Source organism: Eucyclogobius newberryi, unplaced genomic scaffold, assembly GCF_026437365.1.
Source record: "Eucyclogobius newberryi isolate DKJ021-1_F unplaced genomic scaffold, fEucNew1.0.hap1 SCAF_14, whole genome shotgun sequence".
In the NCBI taxonomy this organism is placed as follows: Eukaryota; Metazoa; Chordata; class Actinopteri; order Gobiiformes; family Gobiidae; genus Eucyclogobius; species Eucyclogobius newberryi.
Genome location: NW_027315768.1, coordinates 9,602,091 through 9,619,757, shown reverse-complemented (window position 1 = coordinate 9,619,757; position 17,667 = coordinate 9,602,091). Strand labels below are relative to the sequence as shown.

The following is a 17,667-nucleotide window of genomic DNA, read 5'->3' as shown; positions in this document are numbered from 1 at the left end:
TCCTGTCTGGTACCTGTGCCTAAGACACCGCGCCCCAAAGACCTCAACAGCTTCAGGCCGGTGGCTCTCACGTCCCACCTGATGAAGACACTGGAGCGGCTAGTCCTGGACCACCTCCGCTCCACCGTGAGCTCAGCCATGGACCTGCTGCAGTTTGCATATCGGCCTGGCATCGGAGTGGAGGACGCCGTCATCTCCCTGCTGCACCGCTCTCTCTCTCACCTGGAAAAGCCTGGCAGCTCTGTGAGGATTCTGTTCTTCGATCTTTCCAGTGCCTTCAACACCATCCAGCCGCTGCTCCTGAGGGACAAGCTGGAGACGGCTGGTGTGGAGTATGACCTGGCAGAGTGGATCCTGGACTACCTCACAGACCGACCCCAGTTTGTGAGAGCCCGGAACTGTGTGTCTGACACTCGGACCTGCAGTGTGGGGGCGACCCAGGGCACTGTCCTCGCGCCCTTTCTCTTCACCCTTTACACTGCAGACTTCAGACATGACACGGACAGCTGTGTCCTGCAGAAGTTCTCTGACGACTCTGCCATCATCGGACTCATCACGGACGACGATGACGAGGAGTACAGAGGACTGGCGCAGGACTTTGTGGACTGGTGTCAGCGGAACCACCTCCTCATCAACGCGGGGAAGACCAAGGAGATGGTGGTGGACTTCCGCGGACGCCACCCCACTGCCCCCTCACTAGTGAACATCCAGGGACGGGACATTGAGAGAGTGGACTCATACAAGTACCTGGGTGTTGATCTGAACCACAAACTGGACTGGACTTATAACACAGACGCAATGTACAGGAAGAGCCAGAGTCGGCTCTACCTCCTGAGGAGACTCAGGTCTTTTGGAGTGACAGGGCCACTCCTGAAGACCTTCTACGACTCTGTGGTGGCATCAGCCCTCCTGTACGGTGTGGCCTGCTGGAGCAGCAGCATCACAGAGAGGGAGAGGAAGAGGCTGGACAGAGTCATTAAGAAGTCCAGCTCCGTCCTGGGCTGTGCTCTGGACTCGGTGCAGGAGGTGGGGGACAGGAGGGTCCTGGCTAGATTCACATCTATGCTGGACCATGAGTGTCACCCCCTGCAGGACACTCTGTCCGCTCTGGAGAGCAGCTTCAGTGAGAGACTGATCTACCCTCGATGTGCGAAGGAAAGGTTCCGTAGGTCTTTCCTTCCTGCTGCTGTCAGACTTTATAACAAAAACTGTTAGTACTGAACACTCACAATACTGACCTAACCTAATACTGATGTGCAACTCTGTCATATGTGCAATTGCTGTTGGAATTCATGTGCAATTCATGTGCAATTACTGTGAAATTCATGTGCAATCTATGTGCTGTCGTGACACATATTCATGTGCAATTACTGTCGTGATCACATGCAATGGTATTTATGTATTTATGTATTTATTTGTCTATGGGAGTTTTTTATTTATTTATAGGAGATCTTCTACTGAAAGTGTTTTTCAGACTTCCTATAAATGATCTGTTCTTCTGTATCTACCTCTGTATCTACCTGCGTTGCACCAATGAAATTTCCCCATGTGGGACAATAAAGGAATATCTTAACTTATATATATATATATATATATATATATATATATTGTTGTTGTCAGATATTGTGTGTTTGTAGGTTATATATATATATATATATATATATATATATATATATATATATGTCGGTGTAATCCCTCATTCGTCCAGGCGTGTTCCATAGTAGAAAAAGCTTCAGTTGTAGTCATCTGGACTCAGTTTGAAAAAATAGATGTTTCGACTCTCATCCAAGAGTCATTGTCAATAAAAGAATTTAGGTCGAAAACTCTGATATTTATACTGTTCTGTGGTAAGTCCAGCCCATTGGGCGGAGCCTTCCTGAAGTAGAAAGGGTTGTTTGTTTCAACAAAAACTCCCCCCTTGTATCTACCGAGCTAGCCTATTCAGAATTTTAATGGGCTATTAGAAACCTTGTTGTGACGACACACATAGCATTTTCAGTTAGCCTAAACCAATGGAGATTTTAAGATGCTAATGACAACATTTGTCGTTCATTCTAAAAGCAATATTGATAAATGTAATTACCAGTAGTTGCTCAGCCGTTTATCAGGTTGTTACACATCTTTTTTATACCGTTTTGGCTAATGTGTCTCTATGTATCTTTAATAATTAGCAGACTTAAAAAGATGACAATGTGTGTGATAATGTGTGGATAGGTGTGTAATTAAAATACCTTGCTAATGATGAGATGAAGCTTAAGTTATATGTATTATATTTGGATTACATATTGGTTAAATTTCAGCCCTGGAATTGATTGGAACCGAATGGAAAGTGAAAAAGTTTGTCCTAATGAGCCAGTAATGGCTCATTAGTAACTATTCACTTGAAGCTATTTTTATTATTACATATTAATATAAATATTGTCATTATACAAAACAACTTTACTACCAAATAAAAATAATACGAGCAAATCATTTGAGAAAGGGGACATTTTGTTGTTTTATTTGCTACAAATTTACACAAGAAAAACAAAGTAATAGTTCAAATTGACACCTGTTAAAATGTCGTGCAGAACTATCATATGTGCAAACACAACATGTATTATCTCCATTATTTAATTTTGTAGGCTTCTTTTTATTGCATGCTTCCTGATCCAGGTATTCAGGCTTGTGAACATTCTCTAAACAAAAGGAAACAGATATATTTCCACAAAATAACCTGCAATACAGTCATATAATTTAAATAGCTTATATTTTATGTTTACTCAAATCACTTGTAGAAGGCGTTCATACTACATGTGGGAGATGTATCAAATAGAGATAATATTGCAATTGTTATGGAAATATGCTAAATTAGAATATCAAGTGTGTGATATATAATTAAAACGATTAAAAATGACCTCAAATGAGACAGAAGTCAAGCGTAATCTCCTAAACAAGCGTATTTAAAGTGACATTTCTACACTTCTGTAATATTGTGGTCCATTTGTGCTTTGTGTAATAATTAAACCTCAAACAATACATCTACATACACATTTAAACACATTCCTGATGCATTGTTAAAATATTGATTGACTATTGTTCATTATCACGAGGGAAAATATCAACCCACCCTTAATTCATACTATAATTAAAAAAAGCAACCAGAGCAGGAAACACAGTGTACCGAACCAGGTCTGCCAGTCGGCCATGATAATGTCATAAACATCAGCCGCGAGTCCTCCGTCGTCTGTGTTGTGTTTGTGTCGTTTGGCTCCAGCTGTCGGCATGGTTTCACACAGAGCTCTGCCCACCGCGCTCCGCTCTTCACAGATTTGCTTTTCCACTATGGCATGTTCTTCTTCCTCTCTGTCATCTTTACACCTGGAGCGACCATTATGACAATAAGTCAGAGAGCGCAGCACCTTCTGTAAAATCTTACGGACAGAACCTTACACAGTAAAGCTAGCTTTACGGCAAACAATGCATTTGGGGTAAATGATCACCAGACAGCTCATGTGAGGGTTGTCAGTAGGAATAATAGATGTTATTTCTGTTAAGTAGGCCAACTATAGGTTACTACTATATTACAAACGGATATGTTAGCGGAAGGCAAAGCAACTACTGGTTTATGGTGATTTTTATAACATGCTAACTCAATATAATTACAGTTATCACACTGCAAAACGTGTGTAAAAACAAATGTAATGTGAACGTTTTCTGTGTTTCTACTGTCATGTCATATTTTACTAACCCAGAATACTTACCTGTGCCTTTTGGTATAAAACGTGATTTTATTTAAGTATTATTTTATTAATGGAGCATTTAATGGCCGAAACAGACTTATTTGAATATTGATCTGAATATCATAGGATTTCAATCAAAACATGCACATATTCTGAAACATAACAGGACAATTTTGTCAACATGAATTTTCATAAATGCTATATTTCCAGGACCTGCCAGGACTTGCATCTCTCAGCCGACAAACAACTTTCTTTTGTTGTTATGACACATATCATCCTAAAGGAATAATAGAGGATTTTTGGCGCGCAATCTGAGTCTCATTTCCTCATGGCGTGGAGAGCCTGAGTAGTACACCAACATGTCAATCATTCCCTGCGTGCTACTCGTTCCCAGCATAGTAGCACTGGTTTCCCTGGCTGCGCATGCGTGGTTGAGATGCTAGTGTGTGTTTAGCGAGTTCCTTCAGTGAACAGTACAAAAATGACGACAGAGAAAGACTGTGTTTGAGCCCAGAAGAGACGTAAATCTGCGGCGATGATGCGATCCATCACACTAATAAACAAATGCACGTGTAACAGTGGGGCTGTTGCATGCTTTTGCACGGGATTTTATGGTAGGCGGCGTCTCGGAAAGAACAGGAGGGTGGGTGGTGAGTATGCGGCACACTGTGCGCATGCGCATTTAAAAAAAAAAAAACTCGCTTGAGTTCTCTACTCGGCGAAAAATCCTCTATTATTCCTTCAATCCTATTGCTGGATATGCCATTTGTGCAGAAACACTACTTGTCTTCTTGGACATTCAAATTATGTCACAAATAATACAATTATACATTTATGACATGGTTTAGACATGGCATAATCCACTCTTAATGTTATTAAATAAATGCTATTCATACTATTTTTTAAAAATTATTATTATTATTAATACAGAATAACTGATCATGGTTCGATACTACATTACTACATTTACTCAAAAATCAACACAATAGATAATGGAAGTGTGTTTTGATTAAACTACAGGGTTTTTACTAATTAAGTCTCTCTCCAAATTCTGGTATAGAAGAATTAAAGGTGCTGTACCTGATTTTTCTGTCTTTAAAAAAAAATACATATATTTCAAATCCTTTGCAGGGATCCAAAATAATTCCTTTCGTACCTAATGGATTCATAAGATCCTATGTATTTACTATTTACTATGAGTTCATAAGTGTTTTCATAACTCTCTGAGGCCAGAGCACGTTGTCGTCACAGTAAAGCTAACAACAACTAACAAGCTAACAGGGTACATCCAGCTTTGCAGAGAATAAAAGGCTCTATAATTAGATGCAGACAGCAAACGGTAGTCTAATTTTGACCAGAAGAGCTGTTTTTGCAATATGTCTTTACTGGAACAAAATATTTTACATAATTGCATGAAAAAATCAGGTACAGCCTCTTTAACTAAAAGTGCAGCAACCACAATGAAAGATTTATGTATATTTGTGAAGCTGGTTGTACGCTACCCACCAGGTGAGCGTGGGCTCTGGCTGTGCTGTCACCTCCACCTCCAGCGTCACTGGAGAGCCCTCCATGACAGTAGCTTTAGACACAGGTTTGGTGAAGCAGGAAGACTCATCCTGGGCGTGTGGTGGTCTGGACGGACCTTTAATTTGTGGAGTTAGTGTGATCTCCTCGCGGATTGTGCAGGGTTGACATATGTCTGGGTCTTGATCTGGAGTTAGTAGCTGATGGGAGGCAAAAGAGGGGATGACATGCATGTTAGCTGGTTGAGCCAAAGCTTGTGCCTTTGCTTCGGGCAGCGGGGTGGCACCAAGTTGAGCGCTAAAGCTGCAATCATGCACACACTGCTGGGTGGAGGTTTCATGGAAGGAGTCAACTGTCTGGTGGTTCTGCTTGGTGTTAGACGTTTTGTTACTAGATGGATTTGAATGGTTTATGCTGTCTGATTCTTGGGTAGAAGGGTCAATGAACTCCTGGGGTGGAGAGTCAACGTTATTGGCAACGCTTTTGGGACCGAGAACTTCCTTGGATTCCTCATTTCGGCTTGTCAATTCATCCTTACAATCTATACTTTGTTCATGGAGAAGATTATCATGACCTAGAATGTCACGAATGTCAAGTATCCCTGTCGATTTAAGATCTTCAAGGACGTTTTGGTGGCGAGAGGGATTGTTGCTGAAGGTTTCTTCTGACACAGGATTGGTGACACCTCGCACCAAGCTCGCGGTAGTCATAGATGATTGAGAACACTGGGTTTCTTTCTTAATCGTTGTGGTAAGACAACCTAATGATACTGCTGCTGATTTTTTGCTGGAGCTCGGATCATGAGAACATTTGCTTGACTCTTGGAATCTTACTGTATCTGTACCTTGATCACTGACCAATGATTTATCGTCGTATGGAAACGCCGGCCCTTTCGATATCTTGGAATCGTAAGAAGCAGGCTTAGGTTCTTCATTGTGGAGTAGAGTGGAGTGGGAGATCACGGTAGGGTCATTTATCCTTGGTTTGCCGACACTTTGAACTTCTATGTCATCCAGAATATGATCTGATTGGCTTTTCTTACACTCCTCTGATCTATGTGTACGACTGCTTAGTTTAGTCACTTCCAAACAAATGATCTCTTGGTGAATTCTACTTTGGCACACAGGGAAAGATTTTGGCAAATTACTGTCAGGGGGCAAATTGGGGATTTTTTCTGCTACATGGGTACTCGATGTTGTAAAGATGACATTTTGGAAAGCATTCTTGTCCTCGTGGGTGTGAACAAGGTGAGTGGGTTCAGCGGATCTTGAAGGTTGGGGTGGAATGTTCTTGGATTCAAAGGCCTGTGCTGGTGTAATACTGTTTTCTTCATTGGTGATGGAGCGCACAGCGGTGGTAAACTCAGCTTGGACTTGAGCTGAGATTGGGATGGTCACAGGAGATGGGACAAATGTGCCAGATTCTGTCCTCACCCTGGACAACAGACCAAAAATAGGCATTTAGAATCGAACATCTCAAGCATTCATATCACAGTTAAGAGATCCCTTGAATAGTGTGGACAAGTTTGTGTCCTTAGCTGTAGACACTCTGACCTTTGCTCAAATGTCAAATGGATTGAAAATGACTTTGTCCCTCTCAAAGTCAGTTCAAAACAAGCTTGCTTAACCTCCTCAAATTGCAAGTAAAGTTGGTATAGTAAAGTCATATGTAGATCGTCAAGTGATGATGTTACAACTTTTCTTTTGGCCTACTTCCAGGTCCTCATTCATAACTTATTTGTATAATTTAGCCGTAAAAATAAAAATGCTAAAACAAACGCTTTTATTGGTAAAATAGACACAACCACAGATATCTTTAAGTCACCAGGAGGTTTAGACAAAGTCCCTGTTTTTGTTGTTTGTGTCTGTAGAACAAACGAGTTGTTGTGTCACACTTGTACACCAAAGGTAAGACACATCTTTTGAGCGAATTAGTTGCGGACTGCCTGTTACACCACTACTGCCTGTTACACCACTACTGCCTGTTACACCACTACTGCCTGTTACGCCACTATTGCCTGTTACACCACTACTGCCTGTTACACCACTACTGCCTGTTACACCACTACTGCCTGTTACGCCACTATTGCCTGTTACACCACTACTACCTGTTACACCACTACTGCCTGTTACACCACTACTGCCTGTTACACCACTACTGCCTGTTACGCCACTATTGCCTGTTACACCACTACTACCTGTTACACCACTACTGCCTGTTACACCACTACTGCCTGTTACACCACTACTGCCTGTTACACCACTACTGCCTGTTACGCCACTATTGCCTGTTACACCACTACTGCCTGTTACACCACTACTGCCTGTTACGCCACTATTGCCTGTTACGCCACTATTGCCTGTTACACCACTACTACCTGTTACACCACTACTGCCTGTTACACCACTACGTTGGCATGAGAACACTCGTCTAATGACCTGAAGACCGCTCCAGACAAATAGAAAAAAAGAAAAATAGATTTTGGATTCTTTCCGCATTCATTAACATGCACTGTCCCCACCAAATAAACAGATAAAGTATTTAATTCTAAGATGAAATACTGTATTATGAGTTGAAATGTTTATCACTCTGTCAATATGGTACATTATGTGTTTCCCGCTAATTCCTTATGGAGAATGTAATTTACCAAAGAAGAACAACAAAAACAATTGAATGTGGAAATGTATCAGTTATCCTCAGGACCTACAATGTGATTGCAACCCAGTATCAGATGGGAGAAATTATTTTGACCCATTGTTGTATGATACGGTAATTCATTTTAGAGACAACGTTCATTATTAAAAGTTAGTATCGGCTATTTATTCAACCACACCACAAAATCTGAATGTGATCATGTATTTACCTGCTCTTATCTCAACACTATTATTGACATCTTAAACTTGTCAATAATACATCCTGTCCACATCACGGTCTCTCTGCCCCTCACCTGTTACCACTTTGCAGGTTGCTCTCTCTGGACTCTCTGTACCCTGATTGAGCCTGGCTCCTGTGGCTGTGCTGGGAGCTGAAGCACACGCCCTCCTCCAGATCAGACTGGACCAGGATGGACTCTGGTGTCTCGGCCAGCGGAGGTAAAGAGATGTCGTCTGGAGAGGGGCAGTCGTATTCGTCTGCGGACAGGGAATCCTCAGACTGGACATCATGCTGAGGGTGGAGCTCAGGGTCCAACAGGCTGTCTTCTGCTGTGTCCTGTGTGGAAGGTCAAAGTGCAACTGTCTAGACGAACATTCAATTTAAATATTGTTTTGTGTTTTAAGACGAGGCACTGGAGGTGAATAGGAAAAAAATCTTAGTGGCATAGATGTTTTCCATATAAATGTTTTAGTTGGCCCAAGACACCCTCAATGTTTTTCCATGGTTAGATATAGGTTAATAAATAAATAAAAACAATGAAGGCATTTTCTGTGTTGGTGCTACTTCAAGGTTGGGTTTCATGTCTCTATGGGAGAAAAATGCATTTGAAATTACAATGTTCCATGTAAAGCATATCTATTGGTGCAAGTGGATTGAATGAAATAATTAAACATCTTGTGATGTAAATCAAAGTGTATATGTTGAGAGAACAAAATGACAAACAAAAAAACTGAATATTCAAGGCCTTCAGTGATTTTATATGTATATATAAGTAAATTGGTAGTAGTTAGTAACTGTGCACATATTATTACATCATAATACATCAAACAGTGAGATAAAAGGTTTAGGCATAATATGTTGCCATTTCATCTTAAATATGATCTGATGATTATTATAAACCTTGCACAAACCCTAGGAATAATGTGTCACTATGAAAGTTTATCAATAACAATACCTGGTTCCAACAGGAAGGGAAATAGACATAAAAACGTGTCAAATCTTATCTCTAGAGACAAACCTTTTCCTCCCTCTTTGCGTTCCTGGGAGAGGGCGGGGCCTGGGTGGGTATGCCTGGCTGTGATTGGCTGATGATGGCGTACACCTGCCTGTTGCTCTCAAGAGGGGAACAGGAGAGACTGAAAGTGTGTGTGGAGAAGAAAGAGGACGTAGCTTGTCTGTGGAGGACAGAAAAATGTATTTCATACAACAAATGTGTTGTTCATGTTTTGCCTGGTAGAACAAAGATAAAATAATCAATACATTACTGCCATCGTCAGGATTTGGCAAAAGTTTAAAAAAAATATATATAAATATAAAATGATTTACAATGATTATATTTCTGAATAACTGAAATGCATTATAATCAATAATAAAAGTCATATGACAGCTAAATATAGATAGCAGTAACACGGAAGACGTATAAACTCAAACGTTCATGAGTGTATAAACTCAGTTAATTTAACTTGCAATATCAAAATACTGTATTTTCCGGACTATATGTTGCACCTTTTTTCATAGTTTTGGCCAGGGTACGACTTATACACCAGAGTGACTTATATGTGATATTATTCGTTATTTTCACACTGACAACCGCAAGAGTGCCCTCTAGGCTCTAAGTGATGCAGAAAAATAATCTGCACTTGTTAGCATGTTCTTTATGCTATTGTTATCTGAATAACTGTTCGTATGTTACGTTAACATACCAGACACTTATGACAGTTCGTTGTCTGTGCTTCATGTAGCTGAAGGTGTTACGTTAGCATACATACACCTATTCACCATGTTCTCTAATCTGTTATTATTTTTAAATAACATTTCAAGATTAAACGTCTGTTCTTGGTCTTGGATTTTATCAAACACATTTGCCCCAAAAAATGCGATTTATACTCCAGTGAGACTTTTTTTTTTTTTTTTCTCTATTATGCATTTTTTTGCTGGTGCAACTTATACTCAGGTGAGACTTATAGTCCGGAAAATGCGGTACTCCTTTTAACCAGGAGGCGTGTTTCAGAATTCTTCATTTAAACATCTCTAATGGTGCCAAGAGGCACCACACAATGTCCTTTACCTGTCTGTGTCCTGAGTGCGACTCTTCTGCAGCGGAGGTTTCTTATTAAACGAGTGCCTCCTCGCTGGGATCTCCTTCCCATCATGCTTGTTGCTCAGTTCAGGGGTGTGGCCAGTTTCCTTTAGCTCATACTAAATAACACAAGATTTTTAGAATGCATTTCAGCCTCATAATGAATGTTTTTCAGTTGGCAGTTCCGCTCACCATCTCCGCTGCCTCGTGTGCTGTGCGGTTGTCCTCTTGATCCTTGCTCTCCTCCAGGGTCATTTCTGTATCCTTCTGTTTGATACTCTCTTTCAGCACTTCCTCTTCATCTTTCTGCTTTAAACTTTCCAACTGAAGCACACCAAAAACAAAACAATGATGGATTAGTGAAAATACTTTAACCATATTCTCATTTTATCATATTAAAATGGTTATGACAAGTTTTTCATAACTTTCAGGTTGTTATTACAGAACATGACTTAGTTTGATTGCCCCTGCGTTACTAAAGTCGAACCCGATCCATAAAAATGGGCTTAAATATTGGAACCCGATTGCACTGATCAATGTGGTTAAAGTAAGCTTCTTTTTACTGTTTACAACAAGTACCAGGGTCTAAACACGGCCTCCACTTTGAGTCAAAGGCTGAGCTCAGTGACGAGTATCGCCAGTTTAGTCTTTAGCGGCTGAACTGTGGCTGTGCATCTAAATAGTCTCTAAAAGGGATGTGGTTACTCCCCTTTTACAGGTAAACACTTGCAAATACAAAAGTAAACACTTGCAAATACAGAAATCAACTAAGAGCTGCAGACTATTTTTGACATTGCCAGTCCATTTGAATTCAGAACTACAGTATGTATTGTATTTGGGCCTTAAAACTCCTGCCATGGACACAATATCTTTGGAACATAGTTTTGGAAGCAAGGGAAAAGGGCCATCACAAAAAAGTGGATGACACAAACTGAACCAACGCTCAAGGACTGAACTGACACCATAATGAACACAACAGAAATGGAAAAACGTAATAGACTTTCGACTGGTGGGAGCACTATTCTGGGTTTGATGTGTCGGGATTGTGTTTCTGTGGATGTTCTGTTCTACTTGTGTTCTTTTTCTTTTGTCAGTTGTTCTGCGTTTTATTATTAACCAGTCAATTGTCTTTGTTGTCTGTCAAAAAGTTGAAACAACAGAAAAAATATAGGTTTCATTATACGTAGTAGTAAAACATTCTAAGACATATGGATTAATTTACAAAAAAGTCATTGTTATTGACTGTATAATATATCCCCGCTCATGTGCCATCAATACCTTTTTACAATTCAGTAAGGTTGCAACAATGAATCAGGAATAATCGCGAAAATACTTGGCGAATAACTTAACAGACTGTAAAGAAAGACTTAGCAGTAGCAGAGGCCGTGAAATTTCCTTTTTTAAACTTTTCATCCCAAACTGTCACTTGACTGGTGTAAAACTATGGATAAACCGGATACATGCACATTACGAGAGCTAAAAGTGTGTTGTGCAACCGTGGCTCTATTTCTGTTTTATTACTTTTATTGAGTTGTTAGAAGACCTCGTTGGAATGTGCATAAAACATGACTCCTGAAGCCAGTAAGAGAATCCCACTCAGCAGAACTACTATGTCTTATCTGCCCGAATATCAGGAAAATAAATTTTGAACCCATCAAGTAAGGCATGCTTAAGCGTGTTGGTATCACCTTCAGCTTTGTCTCCAGCTCCAAAAGTCCATCACTCAACTTTCTGATCGCGGTCACCATCTCGGAGTGTTTGCTGACCGTCTTTTCAATGTAGCGCCGCCCCTCCTCAGCTCCTGGAACACAGATGTAAGCTCTATGTAAGCTCTATGTAAGCTCTATGTAAGCCTGTACTTCTGACGTAAAATGAGCCACAGACAAAACTGTTGAGATTTATTTTCTTATTTAAGTGGATTCTTATATCAAATTTGAAATATAAAGTTGTAAAACAGCATACATTCATGGTTCACATGATCAGCCGAGGCTACTCCCAAAGGTTGTCCGAGCAAATATCAGGCATAGACGAGGGCTCACTCTGCGACAAAGATCCCAAAATATCAGACATGCTTGAAAGTTAAATCGTTGCCCCCGGTCTCACTGTCAGAGCTACAACCCACAACTCGTGACTTTCCTCGCAGTCAGAAATCGTTCATCACCACCAGGACACTTAAGTGTTAGATCCCACAGGTCTGCAGGACGTCAGGGTGGTGCATGAACTTGGGCAGCAGGTATGTTGGTGCTTGTGTGCCGTTACCGTGCAGCCTGGTGGCCAGCTCAGTGATCTGGCTGATCCTCTCCTCCTGCTGTGGCACCGTCGGCCACACAAACTTCTCAAACTGTCTGTACAGGGCCGACACAGCCTCCCAGGCGCGGCACTCGGACGAGAACTTGGTCACGCGAGAGATGGTGCCGCTGGCCTCCTCACACCAGAACTGATACTGAGAAGCACACAAGACACAATGTCACTATGTGAATGCTCTACAACATTCTTGTAGCTTTTCTGGTGGAGGGTTTGCCAGTTGTGTCCATGGAGATGTTGTTTATTTGCCTGGAATGTTTCACAGTATGCATTGTGTATTCACCAACATTTAATATCTAAACTTGGACTTGAATGCTGGTGACTCGAGAAGTACTTTTCTCTTAGAGGTGACCGTTAGATGTACTTCCGGCGCTTAATTTTACCAGAACAAACAGGAACATATCCTTTACTTCTCTAATTATGTCTGAGACATTTTGTGTGTCGCAATTAACAAAAAACTTAGAAACTTAGAAAGACCAGAAACTCAATGTATGGATCTTAGTTTTGACTCTGTCTTGCGTCTCTATAACTTGGGTCTTGACTCAGACTTCAGTCCAAAGACTTGTGACTTGTAAAACCAAGACCTCTGCCAGACTGTATTCATTTATTCACTTCAGCCACTCCCCTTTTCAGCACATGAGTTATAATTTCCAGGCCGGATGCCCTTCCTGTCACAAATGTTTAGTACTGCAACATCTTAAGCAAGGCATGAGGTTGCTGTCACACAGGTCTGATAGCTTAAGACTTATGCCAATTTGGATCTCAACCAAAATCACTGAGGAAACAGGTTAGCATTTCATTCTCTACATTTACATACGAGAACTCTGAGTACCCTAAACAACCAAATTCAAATCACATTTTCAGATCACAGTTGTCCCAGTCTACAGCAGGTCAAAGAACCGATTGGGTGCGAGCGGCGGCTGAGAGACACTGAGCTGCGTAGATGGTCATTTAGCATTAGCACACAAACTTTGTAGCTATAATTACTATCACACATACTGTATATTTGATTTTCAAACATGCTTGGACAAAAACAAAACCACGTGTATCAGTCCGCGGTGGAGGGTCTAAACTTAGGTAATATTCTGTTTCTTACCAGGTGCATTTCTGGTGAATGTCTCTCCTGGTCTGCTCCTGGTGTGATCGGACTGCACTGTTACACGCAGCACACACTTCTAGATTTGTTTTTTGGAGAATGCTTTTTGAGGACCTGAGCTTCAGCGTTGTTGGTCCCACAAATGAGCAGTGAACAGGTGTGAGCTGGTTATTGCTCTGACTCACTCTCCATTTGTCGCTCACAGCAGTGAAAAACGAAAGCCTGCTCAGAGATAAAGAATTCACTTTCACTTAGAATGAATCCTTAATATTTTTCCCAACACTTTCACTAATCTCTTATCCAAACGGCGTATAGTTTTGATATCATGATCACGTGCTTTATATTCATAACATTCGTTTTTATGCTGAAAAGTGTTAAAATTCAAGTTAGTCTAAACTTAAATGAACTTTGGGAAATGTGTTTTCTGCATTTGACCCATTGTTCATTGTGACACTAAGGGACTTTAGTGCAGCACCCTCAGGATCAGTCAGGAGAAGCTGCAGGATTAAGAACCTAAATAAACATTGGCCACATGCAAGACAGCACACAGTTGGCAATTGAAGGTTCTTACAAATATTAAAAGTGCTGTAGGCTACCCAATTTTTACTGTCTTGAAAATGTGAAAAACAAAACTAGTTCATTAGTTCAACAGTTTGCATCGCTACAATTCTATTTTACTCACGTATCTAATGCACTCTGACCATCCTAATCATTCACCATGATGAGTTTATAAGTGTTTTAGCATTCTAACAGCGCACTAAAATGCTCTATAGGTAAATGCCGACAGCACACAGTGGTCTCATAGTTACTTTTACAATATATCTGTACTGGGATAAAACAAATGTACATGAAAAAAATTGGGTGCAGTGACTATATATTTCCTGAAAATCAACAGTGGAATTTCACACTTTGTTATCACTAGGGATGTGAAATTGATTATTTTGTTTAATCTATCAATTTATTTTTCAGTTATTACCAAGACTGATTATACTTGACTGTCACCATGGAGATGTTAGTGCTTTGCCTAAAATGTACAGCAGCATGGCCTCAAACTTACCTTTCTTGCCAGGTTACAACCCTGCTTATAGTAAGAATTCATGTTTTTCAAAGCATTTTACATTGACAAAAACACCCATGATGAAATACATTCCAGATAGATATATTTAATGCAATCTTTTGAAACATTTCAGGCAAATGAAGAACATCTCTATGGAGACAATCAGATGGCTGACCCCTCCTCACCTGAAAAGTTACATAGTGCCCCTTTAAGCTAAGTGCAGACGTGTTTTGGGCCATGACTGGAGCACATGCTGGGCCCAGGTTTACAGCGCTGTGTTGGGGCTGACCTCGTCCATAGCCTCCTGGAGAGTGCACGTCATGTCCAGTGTTTTGTGGTGCTCCCTGACGTTGCGCTCGCACTCGCCCATCTGTCTGTGCAGCTCATTCAGGAGGTCCTCCAGCTCCCGGGCCCCTCCCCACTCCTTCACCTCCGAATGCATGCGCGCTGTGGTGGTCTGCAGGCGGCTCTTCAGGCCCTGAGAGAAAAGTTACATTTGGTTAGCTCGCTTGAAGATTTAAGCTAAAATAGTCAAATTAAAGGAGACATATTATGCAAAATCAACTTTCAATAGTGGTTCCTCATAATCAGTTTACTCAAAGTTGTAATTTGATTCATGCATGTTTGAGTTTTCCAGTATTGTCCTGTGTTCACCTACCCCCTATCCCCGCCTATAACTCAGTATTCAGTTGTGATAAATGAAGACTTGGGGTGACACATTTTTTAGATTTCATTTATAAACATGCAAATCTGCTGCTTGTTACGGTGCAGTATCATTACAAAGTCAATGAACCTTTTTCTATTATTAAGTCGTTTTAGATCATTATTGCGGTTTACAATGAACAGTGTAAAATAATGACCTGCTTCAAAAAGTGCAATAATACTCCAATACTAAGAACATGAAAACTATACAATATATCTTCTTTAAGACAAGACACTGCAGGTGAATAGGAAGAAAAATATTAAGAGTAATCAATTCATACTTTTTCCTGTACATTACTGACATTACATTTGCATATTGTAACATATTAGTTATAAAACTGTTTACCGATACCATTTTGCATATCGCCAATAGTGTTCGAGTAAATTGGAAATAACTGAAGAAAATGAATTAAATAAAAATAAAAACATTTAAAATGTAACTTCCGCTTTGTTTATTTTTTGCTATCAACGAATCCAACAGAAAATAACATACCATCTTGTACAGAGTAAACATTTTGTGTTTTTAGCAGGTGCTACTTCTACTACTAAGATTTTGGGTGTGAAAGAAAAAAAAACACATTGGTTAAGTTACAATTCCCTGATAAATCTATAGATGGAAGCTGATTCAGCAGAAATTAATTTACAAACGAATAGAACACCCATAAATACAAGGGAATATGAGGCCCATCTCAATGAAACTTCAGGATCAACTGGCCCTACTTTGGCCCTTGACCTTCAGTTTAGAGCGGCAGTAAAACAATGTCATAAAATCAGCAATATTTTTACTCGTCTCTTTTGCCTCCTGTGGTCGTTTTGCTAGAATTACAGTTGGGCTTGAGTGAATCCCAAAAAGTATCCGCACCTGCAGTTTGTCTTCGTACATGTCCACCTGCTGCAGTTGGTTCCTCATGGCCTTGATGTTCCGGCCCCGGTCGTTCCTCTTCAGGTAGTTGAACTTGAGGTTACCAAAGCGCTTTTTCAGGTCTTTAAAGGAGTCGCGGAGCTGTGAAATAGAACTCTGCATTACATTTATTAAAACCTTTAATGCCTGATGTGTAAAGCTGCAATTTACAGCAGAAGTAAATACTCAATAGTGATAGAATACAAAAGAAATCAACAATCAAACTTAAATTTGAGGACAACATTGGCAAAGTAAAGTTGATTGACTGTAAAATGGATAAAAATCAACAAAAACAAAAACGTAAAGTTACTCATAAACGTATGTATGAGAATATTAAAAAAATCTATGATTGCATGTGGTGGGCTTGTTACGGTATTGGGTAATATTTTATAATAACTAAACCTTAATTATCCTTAATAAAGCATGTACAAAAACTGAATTCATAATATAAAGAATGATTCAGGCTTAGTAGCTAATAAGAGTAGTTACTAAGCCTGAATAATTCTTAATAAACTATCGTATCAATGGTAGTCGTGTAGAATAGTGTTAGAGCTCAAAATACATCTAAAATGTAACTGAAAAGAGCTGCTTCTGTCTTATAACAAATATTAAGTCTACAACTTAACAAATAGAGCAAAAATAGTAAAACAACAACAAGTAAAACGTAGAAAACCACTGCAGCTACGCTCACATTTATCACTGATACAGACTTTGGGATCACACACTAATGAACTGATTACAAATAAACTTGCCTTGCCTTGCCATTACCTTTGTGTCGTTAAATAACATGTTTCTGAGTTTATTGAGGAAATTAATGGTTGTGGGGAGAGTTGAAGTGTCCTTTCTCACCCCTGCCATCAGGGTAAGTAAGATCTCATTTACCTCATTGACCTCTGAAACATTCATTCATTCATTTTCTACCGCTTGTTCCCTTTCGGGGTCGCGGGTGACTGGAGCCTATCCCAGTGAGTTTGGGCCTTAGGCGGGGTACACCCTGGACAGTGGCCAACTCGTCGCAGGGCCAACAGACATACACATAAACACACAGATAACCATTCACTCTCACTTCACTCTCACATTCATTCACTAGGGCCAATTTTGCCTAACACATGCATGTCTTTGGACAACTAAAACATAAATAAACTAATAATTTCTGTCTTATTAGAATATCAAATATAAAAAAGAAGATGATTTCCCAAATATAAGCTAGCTAAGCTCTGCACAGTTGGAGCAACAACAGAGAAACTACTCAGGTTCTTCTTTGCCGTATAATGGACAGAAATGTATTTTTTTCACGGAAAATGATGTAAGTGCATTCCCTCTGTTTGTTCATTGGGATGTAAGTCTTTGTTCATGCTTTAATAAGGCTAATTAAGGTGTAGTTATTATGAAGTTGTTCCGGTGTAA

General features: G+C 40.1%; 1 protein-coding gene across 1 annotated transcript in view; it reads right to left on the bottom strand.

Moving 5' to 3' along the window:
* Positions 1-2,494: 2,494 nt before the first annotated feature.
* The window catches only part of ccdc141 (coiled-coil domain containing 141), a 69,687-nt gene continuing 54,514 nt past the window's right edge, over positions 2,495-17,667 (bottom strand). The window contains exons 17-26 of the mRNA XM_072444286.1: positions 16,222-16,362; positions 14,947-15,135; positions 12,460-12,643; positions 11,889-12,001; positions 10,393-10,524; positions 10,189-10,319; positions 9,139-9,295; positions 8,194-8,456; positions 5,229-6,680; positions 2,495-3,360 (exon numbers count right to left, since the gene is read on the bottom strand). Of these exons, the coding sequence (XP_072300387.1) occupies positions 3,117-3,360; positions 5,229-6,680; positions 8,194-8,456; positions 9,139-9,295; positions 10,189-10,319; positions 10,393-10,524; positions 11,889-12,001; positions 12,460-12,643; positions 14,947-15,135; positions 16,222-16,362 (3,006 nt within the window). The 3' untranslated portion in view covers positions 2,495-3,116. The remainder of the gene's footprint in view (positions 3,361-5,228; positions 6,681-8,193; positions 8,457-9,138; positions 9,296-10,188; positions 10,320-10,392; positions 10,525-11,888; positions 12,002-12,459; positions 12,644-14,946; positions 15,136-16,221; positions 16,363-17,667) is intronic.